Source organism: Pongo pygmaeus, chromosome 16 (assembly GCF_028885625.2).
Source record: "Pongo pygmaeus isolate AG05252 chromosome 16, NHGRI_mPonPyg2-v2.0_pri, whole genome shotgun sequence".
In the NCBI taxonomy this organism is placed as follows: Eukaryota; Metazoa; Chordata; class Mammalia; order Primates; family Hominidae; genus Pongo; species Pongo pygmaeus.
In genome coordinates this window covers 96,285,899-96,301,382 of record NC_072389.2, presented here as the reverse complement: position 1 = coordinate 96,301,382, position 15,484 = coordinate 96,285,899, and the positions used below count along the sequence as shown (strand labels likewise).

General features: G+C 46.0%; 1 protein-coding gene and 1 pseudogene across 5 annotated transcripts in view; both read right to left on the bottom strand.

Moving 5' to 3' along the window:
• The window catches only part of CRTC3 (CREB regulated transcription coactivator 3), a 115,483-nt gene continuing 99,999 nt past the window's right edge, over positions 1 to 15,484 (bottom strand). For 3 of the 5 annotated variants that reach the window (XM_054451352.2, XM_054451350.2, XM_063652945.1), the window contains exons 12-15: positions 6,747 to 6,947; positions 6,578 to 6,658; positions 4,200 to 4,302; positions 1 to 3,432 (exon numbers count right to left, since the gene is read on the bottom strand). In XM_054451352.2, the coding sequence (XP_054307327.1) occupies positions 3,224 to 3,432; positions 4,200 to 4,302; positions 6,578 to 6,658; positions 6,747 to 6,947 (594 nt within the window). In that variant the 3' untranslated portion in view covers positions 1 to 3,223. The remainder of the gene's footprint in view (positions 3,433 to 4,199; positions 4,303 to 6,577; positions 6,659 to 6,746; positions 6,948 to 15,484) is intronic. The other 2 variants (XM_054451351.2, XM_063652944.1) reach the window with 1 other exon arrangement.
• On the bottom strand, positions 10,234 to 15,478 carry LOC134738333 (10 kDa heat shock protein, mitochondrial-like; annotated as a pseudogene).

The following is a 15,484-nucleotide window of genomic DNA, read 5'->3' as shown; positions in this document are numbered from 1 at the left end:
TGCAGAGACAACCTCATTGTGCTGCTTTTAATTACGAAAGATGTAAAATGATGCATTATAAAACTTGGAAGCAACTTTATACAAATTCCAATCTTTAAATATGGTTGAACAGGGTGCCCTGGGGGTTAGGACACTGGCAGGAAGTCTGATTAGTTGCTGGGATGGTCCCATCCACGAAGCACTGGACACATGCTGGGAACCATCTGTGCATAAATCAGAAGAGCCAACAAGAGTGGGAATGGGAAAGGTCTGCAAATACGCATATGGACTTGAAGATACAACACCAGCTCAGGTAATACACAGCAGGCAGAGGAGAAATGAAACAGGAGAAACAGGACAAAGGAGAACTCATGACATGCTCAAGAAACCCTTCTCCTAACGCCCTATGTCCTAAAACCCACAACCATACAGAAAGAAAAAATGGAAATGCAGACAGGCTTTTAGTTCTATGCTGTTTAACTGCTATAAGTGAGAGTAGTACAATGGTCGATTTCTTGTGACAAAACTAAATATTGAAAAATAGTTTATTCTGAAGTATGCAGCTGCTTCAAATGCTGAGGACCACAGCTGGTTTTGTTACAAAGGCCGCAGTGACTGCAGGCTCACGTGCTGTGGGCCAGGGTGACCCTGCCCGTGGTGAGTCCTCCACACCTTCTAGGCAGAGTGGGTTGTACAATGCCCAAAACCTTTCATAAGAAAAGATCGGACTTACAGACCTAAGGACAAATTGAATTCAGTGCTAAACCATATTGCCCCCAGTATACGCCCCCAATAAATCACTTCCCCTGGAGGCCAGTTTTCATAAGTCACCTGGAGAACGCCTGTGGGGCAGTAGGGTTCACTGTGTAGGTCTTGGGGTCTCCCATTGCCAGGCAGGGTGGCTGCTGTGCAGACAAACTGAACTGGGACCCGGATATGACAATACCCACGGGTAAGGCACCATGTGAAGAGTGACTATGCTGAGACCTGTTTTATAAAAACACAACTCTTATAACATCAGCACCATCCCCTGTTGAGAGTGAGATCAGGTTTGGGAGCCCTTTGACACAGGAGCTGGTTTCTTTTGGCACATGGGGTGCTGGGTAGCATTGCGACTAAAGGCTCTTTAACAAAAAGCCACCCCCTCTGAGATCTTGAGCACAAAGGGATCTGAAAGTGTAACTGGGAACAGGGCTGGCCAGGGCAGGCCAGCAGGCCCTTCCTGAGCTGGAAATCAGGCGAGGAGGACTCTGGTTTGATTTCCCAATTCCACAGCAAAGATTTGGGGCAAATGTGAAACAGGAATACTTGGATTCCAGAGGAAGGTGGAGGGGCACCCCATGAGGGTTATTTTAAAGATTAGAGGCAAGGTCAGAAGATAGATTAGATAGATAGAAATGGAATGAGGTCTGGAGAGGCTAACCAGCCCAGGGTCTTGTGACGACTCCTTTTACATAAGTGACGACTCCTTTTACATAAGGGACAGGTGTGCCAGATTCAGACCCTCATTGTACAGCCTTGCTCCTGGGTGGAGCAGTCCAGCGACCCTCAGTACACTCCAGGGTCTCCTGGAAGGGCAATGGCTGTCCAAGCAAAGGTCCTGGCATCTTCCGTCTCTCCTTCAGGGTTCTCCTCCTCTCCACCCTGTCCTCTCACAGCCTAGACCCCTCCCCTGCAGTGCTCTGCCCCCTTCAAACCTACTGGCTTCACCCAAGTTAGAGGAGGCAGGCGGTGGTGGAAATCTGGCCCATCTATTTTATGAGAAGGCATTAATGACTAATGATGGTTCCATGAATTAGGCCTTCGTTTTACTATAAACTATTTTTTCAACCTCAAAGAATGAATCTCTACTTGAAGCAATTTAGAGCCAAACATGGATCTGACAAGAAAGATCTTCCTGGGTGGGGCCCAGCCAGGGTCCCTCAGGGCCCTCACCTGCTCAGCTCGTCCGGATGTACTCAGAAGACAGCTCCCACCCACCCGCGTGGAGCACAGCCCAAGGAGAATGCAGTGCCCGGCCTCACTGTGATTTGGTCACCTAGTGTTAAAAGCATATTAAAGTGCACGCTTCACCATAGGCACGAGTGCTAGAAAAGCTAAAGCTCTGAGAAGATCTGGCAGGGAAGGGGGATAGCTACAGGTGAGCCTGCCTTAAGGCATGGCGGACGCACTCATTCATCATGCGCTGCACACATGGTTCTGCAGCACTCACTCCAGCACACGAGTGTGCTGCCACGCACGTGTTAGGTGCTATGGGTTCAACAATGAATAAGGCACTGTCCCTGCCCTCAAGGAGCTTACAGTCTAGGGGGGTGACATTAAACTCCCAGCCCACAGAGACACAGCTCTGGGGAGGGATGGGGAAGCTCAGTTGCTCGGTGGGTGTGGTTGGGACCTCAGCAGCTCCCTCTGGCTGCTCTTAGTGGGGAGGTCTGTACTTGTCTGGAGTTTGTCTGGAGGCCACTGAGTGTGAGACACCTGCAGTCCCCGTCCTCCTTCCCCACCCCCCGAGGAGGAGCGCGGTTCTCTTCAGGCTCACCAGTGCCGGGAGACTCTTTTCAGTGATGGATAAAATGGTCTTCCTCTTCCTCTGGTCCATAAGGAAAAGGTGTACTTTTCTGAAGCAGCAGAAACCACCTGGGAGAAAATGAAAATTAGCCTTCAGTCTGCCTCACTCAAGCCTGCTCTCGGACTTGTGGTAAAAACTTCATGTAATTCAGGCATGGGAGAGAGCCGTGGAGTCCACTCAGCCTGGGAATGTCCCCTGCTGGAGGACCTCGCCCTCCGGGTCAGGTCACAGCAGGCATCGAGGTGCCCTCTCCGGTGCCGCCGAGCCAGGCTGAGCCTCCCACTCCGGGCCCACCTTGGGTGCGGACGGAGATCAGTGGTTCTGAGCACTACACAATGCTACGGAGGCCTCCAGTGACGACAGTATTTCCTACTCCCACACATCGGCTGACTGGATGGCCAGTAAAAAGATGCCGTGGAGATGAGCTTTCCAGTTTATGGGAAGCTCCAAGCAGCCTGCCTGCTGCAGCACGACTTTCGCCACAGGCGGGAGAGGCAGTACAAAGCTGTGTGACCTGGAGGAAGCCACAGTGTCTGAGATGGGACCTCATCTGAAAGCCTGGAGCCGCGGCATTGCTTCCTTCTGTTTCAAGATAACGAAAGCCCGCGGTGTCAGCTGGCTCCATTCTATTTTGGCTGTTGCAGAAAAACATTCTTCTGTTCCACTGCCTTCTGTTCACAGTCTGTCAGCTCGAAACGTCTCTTCAACAGAGGGGTCCAGCAGGCCCATGCTGGAGTCACTTAACATGTTGAGTCCGTCCAGGCTCAGGGGTTCAATCTGCAGCTCCTCTTCCAGTGGAAATGGAGTGTCCACGTTCAGGCTGACCTCAGGCAGGCCTGCCAGCGCACTGTTGAGGTCTTTGAACAGGCTGGTGCTGGAGTCTTCTGAAGGGAGTGGCCAGAAGGGAAAACAGTGCAGTTAAGAGGTGTGAAGGCTCCAGGCTACTAAGCAAACCCAGCTGATGACAGTCCCCTAAACTGCTCTCCCACACATCCTGGCCACCCCCAGGCCCACAGTTCTTGCCCTGGAATCTACATTCTTGTCAGTCAGTTGCACAACTCCCAGTTTTTGCAGGTTTTTTTCCTTTTGAACAGTCAGTCATCAGTCACCTAAGATGAAATCTTTCTTTTTTTTCTTTTTTTTTTGGAGACGGAGTCTCGCTCTGTGGCCCAGGCTGGAGTGCAGTGGCACAATCTCGGCTCACTGCAAGCTCCACCTCCCGGGTTCACGCCATTTTCCTGCCTCAGCCTCCCGAGTAGCTGGGACTACAGGCGCCCGCCACCACGCCCAGCTAATTTTTTTTTTTTTGTATTTTTTAGTAGAGACGGGGTTTCGCCATGTTAGCCAGGATAGTCTCGATCTCCTGACCTCATGATCCGCCCACCTTGGCCTCCCAAAGTGCTGGGATTACAGGTGTGAGCCACCGTACCGGGCCAGATGAAATCTTTCAGAAAAGGCTTTGACTACCAGGCCCACTGCACTGTGTCACGGTCTCTGAGGCTGGACACCTGCATCTCAAAAAGTCAAGTCGACCCAGGGAACGTTCGCTTTTTGCTTTATATAATATTATGTTGTTTAAACTATCTTATGAAGGTTCCTAAACACAAAACAACATAAAAGCAGTAAAGAAGCTGAGGGGTGGCTCACTCACCTGGCAGGATGGTGTTCGGGAGACTCCCGCAGTTGGAATACGGGCTTGGTCTCAAATGAAAAGAGTCCTGCAGTTCTCGGGAACCTTGTTGCACCAGAGGCACCTGGAAGCATCAAAGGTCACGTGAGGAAAGCCACACCTCTGTTTCCAAGGAGGAAGTGAGTATTGCAATGTGCTCCCAGAGCAAAACCTGACTTGCAAACTAATACATATTCCCTTCTTTCCAGGATCCCCGAGTGCTTTGCTCTTGTGGTAATGCATGCACAATATTCTTGTCAGGCAGGCAGACGCTGGGGTGGAGGAGGGGTCCCTGAGGTCCACAGCGTGGTGACTTTTCCCCAGCCCACTACACCATCCCAAGAGCCACCAATGCTCATGGTTTCTGTGGCCCCTCAGACATCTCTCCTCGGCCTCACCAAGACCTTTGCAAACTGCCTTCTGTGGGAACCCTTCAAAGGCTCTGTCTATAACCAAGGAAGTATGGACTCTTTTCCTCCTTGGTTTCTTTCTTCCTTTTTTTCTTTAAAGATAGGGTCTCTGTTGCCCAGGCTGGAGTGCAATGGCGCCATCTCGGCTCACTGAAACCTCCAGCTCCCAGGCTCAAGCGATCCGTCCACCGCAGCCTCCCAAACAGCTGGGACCACACGCCACCATGCCTGGCTAATTTTTGTATTTTTTGTAGAGACAGGGTCTTGCTGTATTTTACCCAGGCTGGTCTCAAACTCCTGAGTTCAAGTAAGCCACTGGCCTCGACCTCCCAAAGTGCTGGGATTATGGGTGTGAGCCACTGCACCTGGCCTCTTCCCTTGTTTCTAGAAAACTGAGAAAGGGGAAGCCTTTCCTTTTCACACTCAGAAGGAGGAAACTCAGGCAAGCTCCTCCCTATGAGAAAGCCTCTATGAGGACTGGTTATAACTGGGGCCAATTTTAGGTTCCTTTCCTAAAATTAATTTTCTAAGCCATTTAAAAAAAAGTCTCAAGAAGTGTGTATCATTTTTCAGGGAGACACTGATTCTCACCCAGACTAAAATGGCTCTTTAGGAAACAGGGAGGCAAGGAGGATTGGTTCTTGCCACAAAGCTGCATCCATGGGCTGCTTAGGAAACAGCTATCTTAATTTATTTTATTATTATTATTATTTTATTTATTTATTTTTTTGAGACGGAGTCTTGCTTTGTCGTCCAGGCTGGAGTGCAGTGGCGCGATCTCGGCTCACTGCAAGCTCTGCCTCTCGGCTTCACGCCATTCTCCTGCCTCAGCCTCTCAAGTAGCTGGGACCACAGGTGCCCGCCACCACGCCCGGCTAATTTTTTTTGTATTTTTTAGTAGAGACAGGGTTTCACCGTGTTAGCCAGGACAGTCTCGATCTCCTGACCTCATGATCTGCCCGCCTCAGCCTCCCAAAGTGCTGGGATTACAGGCGTGAGCCACCGCACCCGGCTATTTTATTATTATTAAGTTCTTGGCCAGGCGCGGTGGCTCACACCTGTAATCCCAGTGCTTTGGGAGGCCAAGGCGGGTGGATCACTTGAGGTCAGGAGTTCAAGACTAGCCTGGTCAACATAGTGAAACCCCGTCTCTACTAAAAATATAAAATTTAGCCGGGTGTAGGGGTGCACGCCTGTAACCCCAATTACTCAGGAGTCTGAGACATGAGAATCGCTTGAACCCAGGAGGTGGAGGTTACAGTAAGCCAAGATCATGCCACTGCACTCCAGCCTAGGAGACAGAGTAAGACTCTGTCTCAAAAAAAAAAAAAGGTTCAGGAACCTGTTCAACCCTTCTTCCACTCCTTAATCCATTGGAGGGCCCAGTCCATACTTATTGAATACTATAAAATCTAGAATATTAAAAATAGTTAATATTAGGGAGAAACTAAACTGTAAAAGAAAGTGGCCGAGTTGAAAATACCTTACAGAATGCACTCCCCTCACTCCCCAGGACTGAGCTCTCCCCAGGAGGCCACACGCTGTGCTGGGTGCACCAGCCTGGGTGCAGGCAAAATGCGGCGCCACCTTCTGACTCTGCGGTGGGAGCAGGCGCCTCTCTCCCTATGCCTCAGTTGCAACATGAGGGCACTGAGGAGGCGGGTGCTGTGTCCCTTCCGGTGTTCATGATTTTACAGTTCTACGAGAGTGTCATCAAAAGTCTCCTGCCAATTGTTCCAGTAGTTCCTCTGCTGAAGCCTGATACTAGATAAGGCAGCCAGAGCCAGCATTTTAGGGCCAAAGAGGATGAAAGGGTCTTCTAGCCACAGCACACATCCAGAACCAGGGAAGTGGCATGTGTGCTCTGCTTGGTTCTGAGTTCTACACAATGAACAGCCTAAATGGTACAGTTTATGCACAAGGGAGGAGAAGGCAGGGGCGATCACCCACCTGTTGAGGAAAGGCAGGGCCTGGCCTCATGGGCTGCTGGTCAAAACCCACATCTGGGAAGAAGGTGGTCAAAGATGAACCCTTCAGGGAATAAGGAGATGACCATTTAGCTTGGAACTCAGAGCAAAACAAGCATTCCCTCCGCACCAACGGTCCTGCCAGGACTCACCTGGGCTGGGAGAAGCTGAAAGTCTGACTGTGGCAGTGAGGAGGCTGCCTGGGGCTGCTGGGCAGGGGCCTCAGGGGCGCGGGGCTGCTGCAGGAGGGGCTGGGTGAGCTCCTGGGGCGCAGGGTAAGGGGGTGGCGGGGACACCTGGGCTTGAGCTTCTGTGGACAGGAAGGAAAGTTGGCTTCGGTCTGAGGACACCATCTGCAAAACAAACACACAAAGCCACTAATGAGCTTCTGCGTTTCTGGCGTTAAGTCCTTCAGGATTAGGAAATGTCAGAGTGAGAGGAAGCCTGAGATTTTCCTCACCGCGGTGTTCTGTGCAATGCTGTGAGAAGCCCGTTTCTCTTCCTTCAAAGTATATCTCAAATTTTACTTCCCCACAAAGCATGTTCCATTCAATGACAAGTTCTATTGTCTTAAAAGAACTAAACAAGAAAACAGCCAATTTAACCAATTTCCTTTCAGTTTTCTCCGTGAAAATCATGTTTTGTTTTGTTTTGTTTTTTTATAGCCATGTCTTCTGGTTAAAAGTGGAAGATTGAAAAAGGCCCTTAGCTCTGCCATTCCCAAATCCTGTTAAAACAAGACACTACAACAACATTAACAAGCAATAAGCATTAATAAATAACACTAAACAACAGCACAGAACACTAAATGATAACAAACAACACGAGGACAAAGATAATGGGAGAGAAGAAAATGGCAACAAAAGCTGGAAAATGAGAAGCAGATGGCCCGGTGGTAACTGGCTTAGCAGAGCTGAGAAAACCCGATGCTAAGCTGGCAGTGAGGAAAAACCAAGAGGCAATCTCACTGCCAGCACTCAGTCCCCACAGGCCTCTGGGACTGGGGACAGCAGGGAGCAGGGGGTGAAGCTAAAACCAGGAGGTTCTGGTCAAAGTTTGTGTAAGGGGCAGTTGAACCTGCAAAGCCCTTGCCTTGAGTGTGCTTCTGTGCACTGGCCCCCACCACCCTGCCGCCTGCCAGGAGACTGGAAGGTTCTACTCCTGAGATAATAAAACTAAGGGTCTCTGAATATTAGAAGGTGAGGCACTTTACTGAAAACACAGGGTTTAGAAGAAATTTCTTTTTTATTTTTTTATTATACTTTAAGTTCTAGGGTACATGTGCATAACGTGCAGGTTAGTTACCTATGTATACATGTGCCATGTTGGTGTGCTGCACCCATTAACTCGTCATTTAACGTTAGGTATATCTCCTAATGCCATCCCTCCCCCCACCCCACAACAGGCCCCAGTGTGTGATGTTCCCCTTCCTGTGTCCATGTGTTCTCATTGTTCAATTCCCACCTCTGAGTGAGAACATGTGGTGTTTGGTTTTTTGTCCTTATGATAGTTTGCTGAGAATGATGGTTTCCAGCTTCATCCATGTCCCTACAAAGGACATGAACTCATCATTTTTTATGGCTGTATAGTATTCCATGGTGTATATGTGCCACATTTTCTTAATCCAGTCTATCGTTGTTGGACATCTGGCTTGGTTCCAAGTCTTTGCTATTGTGAATAGTGCCGCAATAAACACACGTGTGCGTGTGTCTTTATAGCAGCATGATTTATAATCCTTTGGGTATATACCCAGTAATGGGATGGCTGGGTCAAATGGTATTTCTAGTTCAAGATCCCGAAGGAATCGTCACACTGACTTCCACAATGGTTGAACTAGTTTACAGTCCCAGCAACAGTGTAAAAGTGTTCCTATTTCTCCACATCCTCTCCAGCACCTGTTGTTTCCTGACTTTTTAATGATTGCCATTCTAACTGGTGTGAGATGGTATCTCATTGTGGTTTTGATTTGCATTTCTCTGATGGCCAGTGATGGTGAGCATTTTTTCATGTGTCTTTTGGCTGCATAAATGTCTTCTTTTGAGAAGTGTCTGTTCATATCCTTTGCCCACTTTTTGATGGGGTTGTTTGTTTTTTTCTTGTCAATTTGAGTTAATTGTAGATTCTGGATATTAGCCCTTTGTCAGATGAGTAGATTGCAAAACTTTTCTCCCATTCTGTAGGTTGCCTGTTCACTCTGATGGTAGTTTCTTTTGCTGTGTAAAAGCTCTTCAGTTTAATTAGATGCCATTTGTTAATTTTGGCTTTTGTTGCCATTGCTTTTGGTGTTTTAGACATGAAGTCCTTGCCCATGCCTGTGTCCTGAATGGTATTGCCTAGGTTTTCTTCTAGGGTTTTTATGGTTTTAGGTCTAACATTTAAGCCTTTCATCCATCTTGAATTAACTTTTGTGTAAGGTGTAAGGAAGGGATCCAGTTTCAGCTTTCTACATATGGCTAGCCAGTTTTCCCAGCACCATTTATTAAATAGGGAATCCTTTCCCCATTTCTTGTTTTTGTCAGGTTTGTCAAAGATCAGATGGTTGTAGATATGTGGCATTATTTCTGAGGGCTCTGTTCCGTTCCATTGGTCTATATCTCTGTTTTGGTACCAGTACCATGCTGTTTTGGTTACTGTAGCCTTGTAGTATAGTTTGAAGTCAGGTAGTGTGATGCCTCCGGCTTTGTTCTTTTGGCTTAGGATTGACTTGGCAATGCGGGCTCTTTTTTGGTTCCATAAGAAGTTTAAAGTAGTTTTTTCCAATTCTGTGAAGAAAGTCATTGGTAGCTTGATGGGGATGGCATTGAATCTATAAATTACCTTGGGCAATATGGCCATTTTCATGATATTGATTCTTCCTACCCATGAGCATGGAATGTTCTTCCATTTGTTTGTATCTTCTTTTATTTCACTGAGCAGTGGTTTGTAGTTTTCCTTGAAGAGGTCCTTCACATCCCTTGTAAGTTGGATTCCTAGGTATTTTATTCTCTAGAAGAAATTTCACGATTGAGTCTTAAGATCTCCACCTTTCTTTCCCAACCCAGCTCTCAGGATGCCAGAATCCAGACATGCCAAGGTGCGACATTGGAAGAGTGTCCTTTAGGGAACCTGACAAGGCCTGAAGAGAGAAAATCTTTTTTTTTGGAGACAGAGTCTTGCTCTGTCACCCAAGCTGGAGTGCAGTGGCATGATCTTGGCTCACTGCAACCTCCACCTCCTGGGTTCAAGCAATTCTCCTGCCTCAGCCTCCTGAGTAGCTGAGATTACAGGAGCATGCTAACACACCTGGCTAATTTTTGTATTTTTAGTAGAGACGGGGTTTCACCATGTTGGCCAGGCTGGTCTCAAACTCCTGACCTCAGGTGATCCTCCTGCCTCGGCCTCCCAAAGTGCTGACATTACAGGTGTGAGCCACCACGCTTGGCCAGAGAAGAATGTAAAACTTATGACACCAGAAGTTTCCTCAAGGAAATGACCAAGCTAGATCATTCTACAATGAAGACCACACTCAGCAGGCCTGCCCACATACACAGAGCTGCCAGCCAGCTTCTCAGTGTCCTTTTTTTTTTTTTTCTCTCATTTACATATTTTTATTTGGAAATGTTTATGTCAGTACAAGGAAACAATTTTGGAGACACTGGATGTCATTAGTTATCATTAGTTTATTATAAAAGAGAAATATGGAGATTATTTACATGATGAAAGATTTCAGAACTTCAGTGGAATGGGCAGCTTCACGTAGATGCCATTTCAATAGTGACTTATTTCAGTCTATGTACTTTCCAAGAATGTCACCATCTCTAAATAGGAAATAATCCTTGTCATCTAGAACTACTTTGGTGCCTCCATATTCTGGGAGAAGAACTTCATCTCCAACTTTCACGCTAACTGGTTGAATCTCTCCACCCTTACCTTTAGAACCCGATCCAACAGCGACTACTGTTGCTTGCAATAGTTTTCCTTGAGATTTTTCTGGAAGCAAAATGCCTCCTTTAGTTACAGTTTCAGCAGCACTCCTTCCAACCAATACTCAAAGAGTGAAAGAAACTTTCTATACGCTTGTCATGCCATGACTCCCTTCGCCTCAGACTCATACTCTGCTCTAGTGTAGAGCCACAAGGAGAGAGCCCCTCAGTGTCCTGTTCTTAAACATGAGCAGAGCACTGAGGATCACCAGGCCCTGAGGAAACCATCAGCCATGAAAGTCAGAGGCCAAAGCAGACACACACAATCTTGGAAAGATGTGTGCAGGAAGAAGTAGTTGTGAAAAAACAAAATCAGCCTGACAATATTTAGGCTACTAAGAAAATCCTTATCTATTAGAGATACATATTGAAATATCTGCAATTTTTAAAAGCAGGGTATGGATGAAACAAGATAACAAGGCTGGCGTGGTGGCTCACACCTGTAATCTCAGACTTTGGGAGGCTGAGGCGGGTGGATCACCTGAGGTCAGGAGTTCGAAACCAGCCTGGCCAACATGGTGAAACCCCGTCTCTACTAAAAATTACAAAAATTAGCCAGGTGTGGTGGTGTGCACCTGTAGTCCCAGCTATTTGGGAGGCTGAGGCCAGGAGAATGGTTTGAACCTGGATGGCAGAGGTTACAATGAGCTGAGATCACACCACTGCACTCCAGCCTGGGCAACAAAGCAAGACTCTGTCTCAAAAAAAAAAAAAAAGTTAATTGTTGAGGCTAAATGATGGATATAGGAGGACTTATTGTATTATGTTCTCTACTCTTAGGCAATTTAGAAAAATTCTATTATAGAAAATAAAGATAAATTCGAAAAAAAAAAAGACCACTAAAAACCTCAGAGAGATAAAAGATGATATTGCATCTGTGGAATAAGTATGATGCTATTAAAAAGGAACACTCAGAGAACAAAAACGAACTCATAGCAATTTAAAAATGAGAGCAGAAATGGAAAACTCAACAGAAGGGTTAGAAGATAAAGCTGAGACACTCTTCCAGAAAGCAAAGCAAAACAAACAAGGAAGCAACCACAGAGAAGCAAAAGAGGAGACAGAGAAAATAAGGATAATAGAGGAAAAGCCCAGAATCGTCAATATTCGTAGAGTTCCAGAGAGAAAGAACAGAGAAAACTGAAGGGAAGAAATCATTGAAGAAATAAAGAACATTTCCCAGAAATGAAGGCTGTGAGTTTCCGGATTGAAGGAACCCACCAAATATGCAGACTCACACCAAGCCACATCATCTTGAAGTTTCAGAACGCTGGGGACAAAAAGATCTCACAAGCCTGGGGTGGAGCAGGGGGATTCCATGCAAAGTGTTAAGAGTCCGAATGGCACTGGATTTCTCAGTGCAACTTACAAGTGAATAGGCAATAGATTCCAAGGGAAAATTATTTCAAATTTAGAATTCTATATTCAGCCAAATAATAATTAAATGGCAGATCAAATAAAGACATTTTAAGTCATACAAAGTCACAGGCACTCTTTCCTATAGAGCTACTAGAGAATTTAGTTTTGAATGTATTGAGAGGAGATCTGCCCAACTCCAAGAGTTGGGGACTGAATTAGTCATACACATAGATACATATAGATAACCAGGCTAACAAAAAAAGACATTAACTCCCAAGAGGAAAAAAATTCTCATTTTCTTGTTTCATAGTATACTATATGTCAACTCTGACTACATTGTAACTATAAAAACACTAAATATTGAGTATTGCTCTAACCAAAATTATAATAAATGAGGAGGGTGGGTAGGAAATTGTGTGTGCGCATGCGCGTACATGTGCGCACATATGTGTGTGGTGGGGTTTGTGGGAGAGTGGAAAGAGAACTAAATTCTAATCTTCATTGGTAGGATGTCATTAGATAATGCCTAACACCAAAAATGTAGAACAAAAAAAGCATAAAACAACATGGTTAGGCCGGGTGAGGTGGCTCATGCCTGTAATCCAGCACTTTGGGAGGCCGAGGTGGGCAGACTGCCTGAGATCAGGAGTTCGAAACCAGCCTGGCTAACATGGTGAAACCCTGTCTCTACTAAAAATACAAAAATTAGCCAGGCATCGTGGCACATGCCTGTAGTCCCAGCTACGTAGGAAGCTGAGGCAGGAAAATCGCTTGAACCTGGGAGGCGGAGGTTTCAGTGAGTTGAGATCGCACCACTACACCCCATCCTGGGTGAAAGAGCAAGACTCAGTCTCAAAATAATAATAATAATAATAATAATAATAACATGGTTATACCAAAGAGATTAGTTAAAATGGTTGACAGTAGCCATCTCTAAGCAGTGAGGAATACACCTAACGAGAGGGGAAAGACAGCTGTTTTTCTATGACAAGTCCTTTAGAACTATTTGACTTTTTAAACTGTGTGCATATAGGGTGTCACTATGTTGCCAAGGCTGGTCTTGAACTCCGGGCCTTAAGCAATCCTCCAGTCTCTGCCTCCTGAGTAGCTGGGATTACAGTCAGAACAACTGTGTCCAGCAACATTCATTTAAAAAAAATCTAAATATTAAACAAAAACATCTGAAAGGGGACACTCTGGCCATACAATCTCTAAAATGTAGCTAAAAAGCAAGAATACTTTTAGATCTTATAAAATAATCTTGCAAAATAAAATTAAAGGCAATTCAATAACAGAAGAACCATGAAAACAATAATTATGGACTAGCCTGGGCAATATGGTGAAACCCCATCTCTACAAAAAAAAAATACAAAAATTAGTCGGGTGTGATGGCGTACACCTGTAGTCCTAGGTACGTGGGAGGTTAAGGTAGGAGGATCACCTGAGCTCAGGGAGTTCAAGGCTGCAGTGAGCTGTGATCGCCGCCACTGCACTCGAGCCTGGGTGACACAGTGAAATGCTGTCTCTAAAAAAAAAATAAGAATTATGGCAGGGCACAGTGGCTCATGCCTGGCACAAGGCACACTGGCTAATTCCAGCCCTTTGGGAGGCTGAGGTGGGAGGATCACTTGAGCCCAGGAGTTTGACCAGCCTGGAAAACATAGGGAGACCCTGTTTCTTTCTTTTCTAATTCTAATTTTTTTTGAGACAGAGTAACTCTGTCACCCAGGCTGGAGTGCAGTGGTGCAATCCTGGCTCACTGCAAACTTCCACCTCCAGGGTACAAGCAATTCTCATGTCTCAGCATCCTGAGTAGGTGGGATTACAGGCGTGTGCCTCCATGCCCGGTTAATTTTTGTATTTTCAGTAGAGATGGGGTTTCGTCATGTTGACCAGGCTGGTCTCAAACTCCTGCCCTCAAGTGATCTGTCTGCCTTGGACTCCCAAAGTGCTAGGATTACAGGTGTGAGGCACACACCCAGCCCAGGGAGACCCTGTTTCTACAAAAAATTTTTAAACATTAGCTAGGTGTGGTGACATGGGCCTGTAGTCACATTTACTTGAAGAATCCCAGCTGAGGCAGGAGGATCGCTTGGGCCCAGGAATTCAAGGCAGCAGGGAGGCGTGATCGTGCAACTGTGCTCCAGCTCGGGCGACAGAGTGACACTTAAAAATTATGAAATGTCCTCTCACCCTTGCCCAGAAGAGATTACGCATACAATCAAGATGCCACGGCTAGTAATTGGTAAAGAGTGACTAATAACAAGATCCTCTAACTCTCTGTTGTGTTCGGTCAACTGTTCCTTCTAAATCATTATTAATTTATGGCGAGGTGGTGAGTAGTTAATGATGCTGTAATAGACAGAGGTTGTGACCAAAGGTTAAAAATACATTCCTTGATGATTATGGTAAGGAGAACCACCTCTGAGTTTAGAATTCATAGGACGTTTCAACCCCTGTGTTTCTATAATGGGCTTTTCTTTTCTTTTGAGACAGGGTCTCACTCTGTTGCCAGGCTACAGTGCAGTGAGGCTATCTTGGCTCACTGCAGCCTTGACCTCCTGGGCTCAAGCGAGCCTCCCACCTCCGCTCTGGAGTAGCTGGGACTACAGGCGTGTGCCACCACACCCAGCTAATTTTTCCATTTTTTTATATGGGTGTGTGACTTTTAAATGTGCCTCTTTCTCAACAGACTTCTTTTCATCCTTTTAAGAGATATAATCCTCAACATACTTAGCATTTCATGAACAATAAAAGTATTGTTTCTCAAATCTGTAGACAATTAGGGAGGAGGTCTAATTCACTATCAAAGCTTCAGGAAGGTATTAAATGTTTTCTTGGCTTTCCCCTATGGCTTAATGTACTTATAGAGTCAATGACTGATCTTCCATGCCAACTTTGAAATCCTAACCTGGTTTCCCTTAGTTGCCTTAGACTTATCTGGATGGCATTCTCTATATCCTACCATTCCTCTCAACCCCAAGTTTGTGAGTTAGTGACTATAGATTGTTAAACATTTGCTTAAAGAGTAATCAACACAGCAAATCTGCTATTATTATAATAAAAAATCATTAATTAGGCTGGGTGCAGTGGCTCATGCCTGTAATCCCAGCACTTTGGGAGGCCACGCTGGGAGGATGGCTCGAGCCCAGGCATTTGAGACCAGCTTGGGCAACATATCGAGACCTTGTCTCTACAAAAAAAATCAAAAAATTAGTCAGGTATGGTGGTGCATGCCTGTGGTCCCAGCTACTCCGAAGACTAAGGTGAGAAGATCGCTTGAGCCCGGGAGGTGAGGCTGCAGTGAGCCGCAATTGTGCCACTGCACTCCAGCCTGGGCAACAGAGTGAGACCCTTTCTCAAAAAAAGAAAAGAAAATCATGAATTCATTCTGCATTATTGACACTTCTGCTCTGATTTCACATATAACAGTGAACAGACTGCACTTGGGACCTCATGGGTGCTTGGTGTAATAATGAGTGTAACCCAAAATAGTAAAGAGGAGGAATGCACTTCCTATATCTTGCAGTCTGTTTCACTGTAGTGGTTGGTCTGTCTGTGTGTGTTTA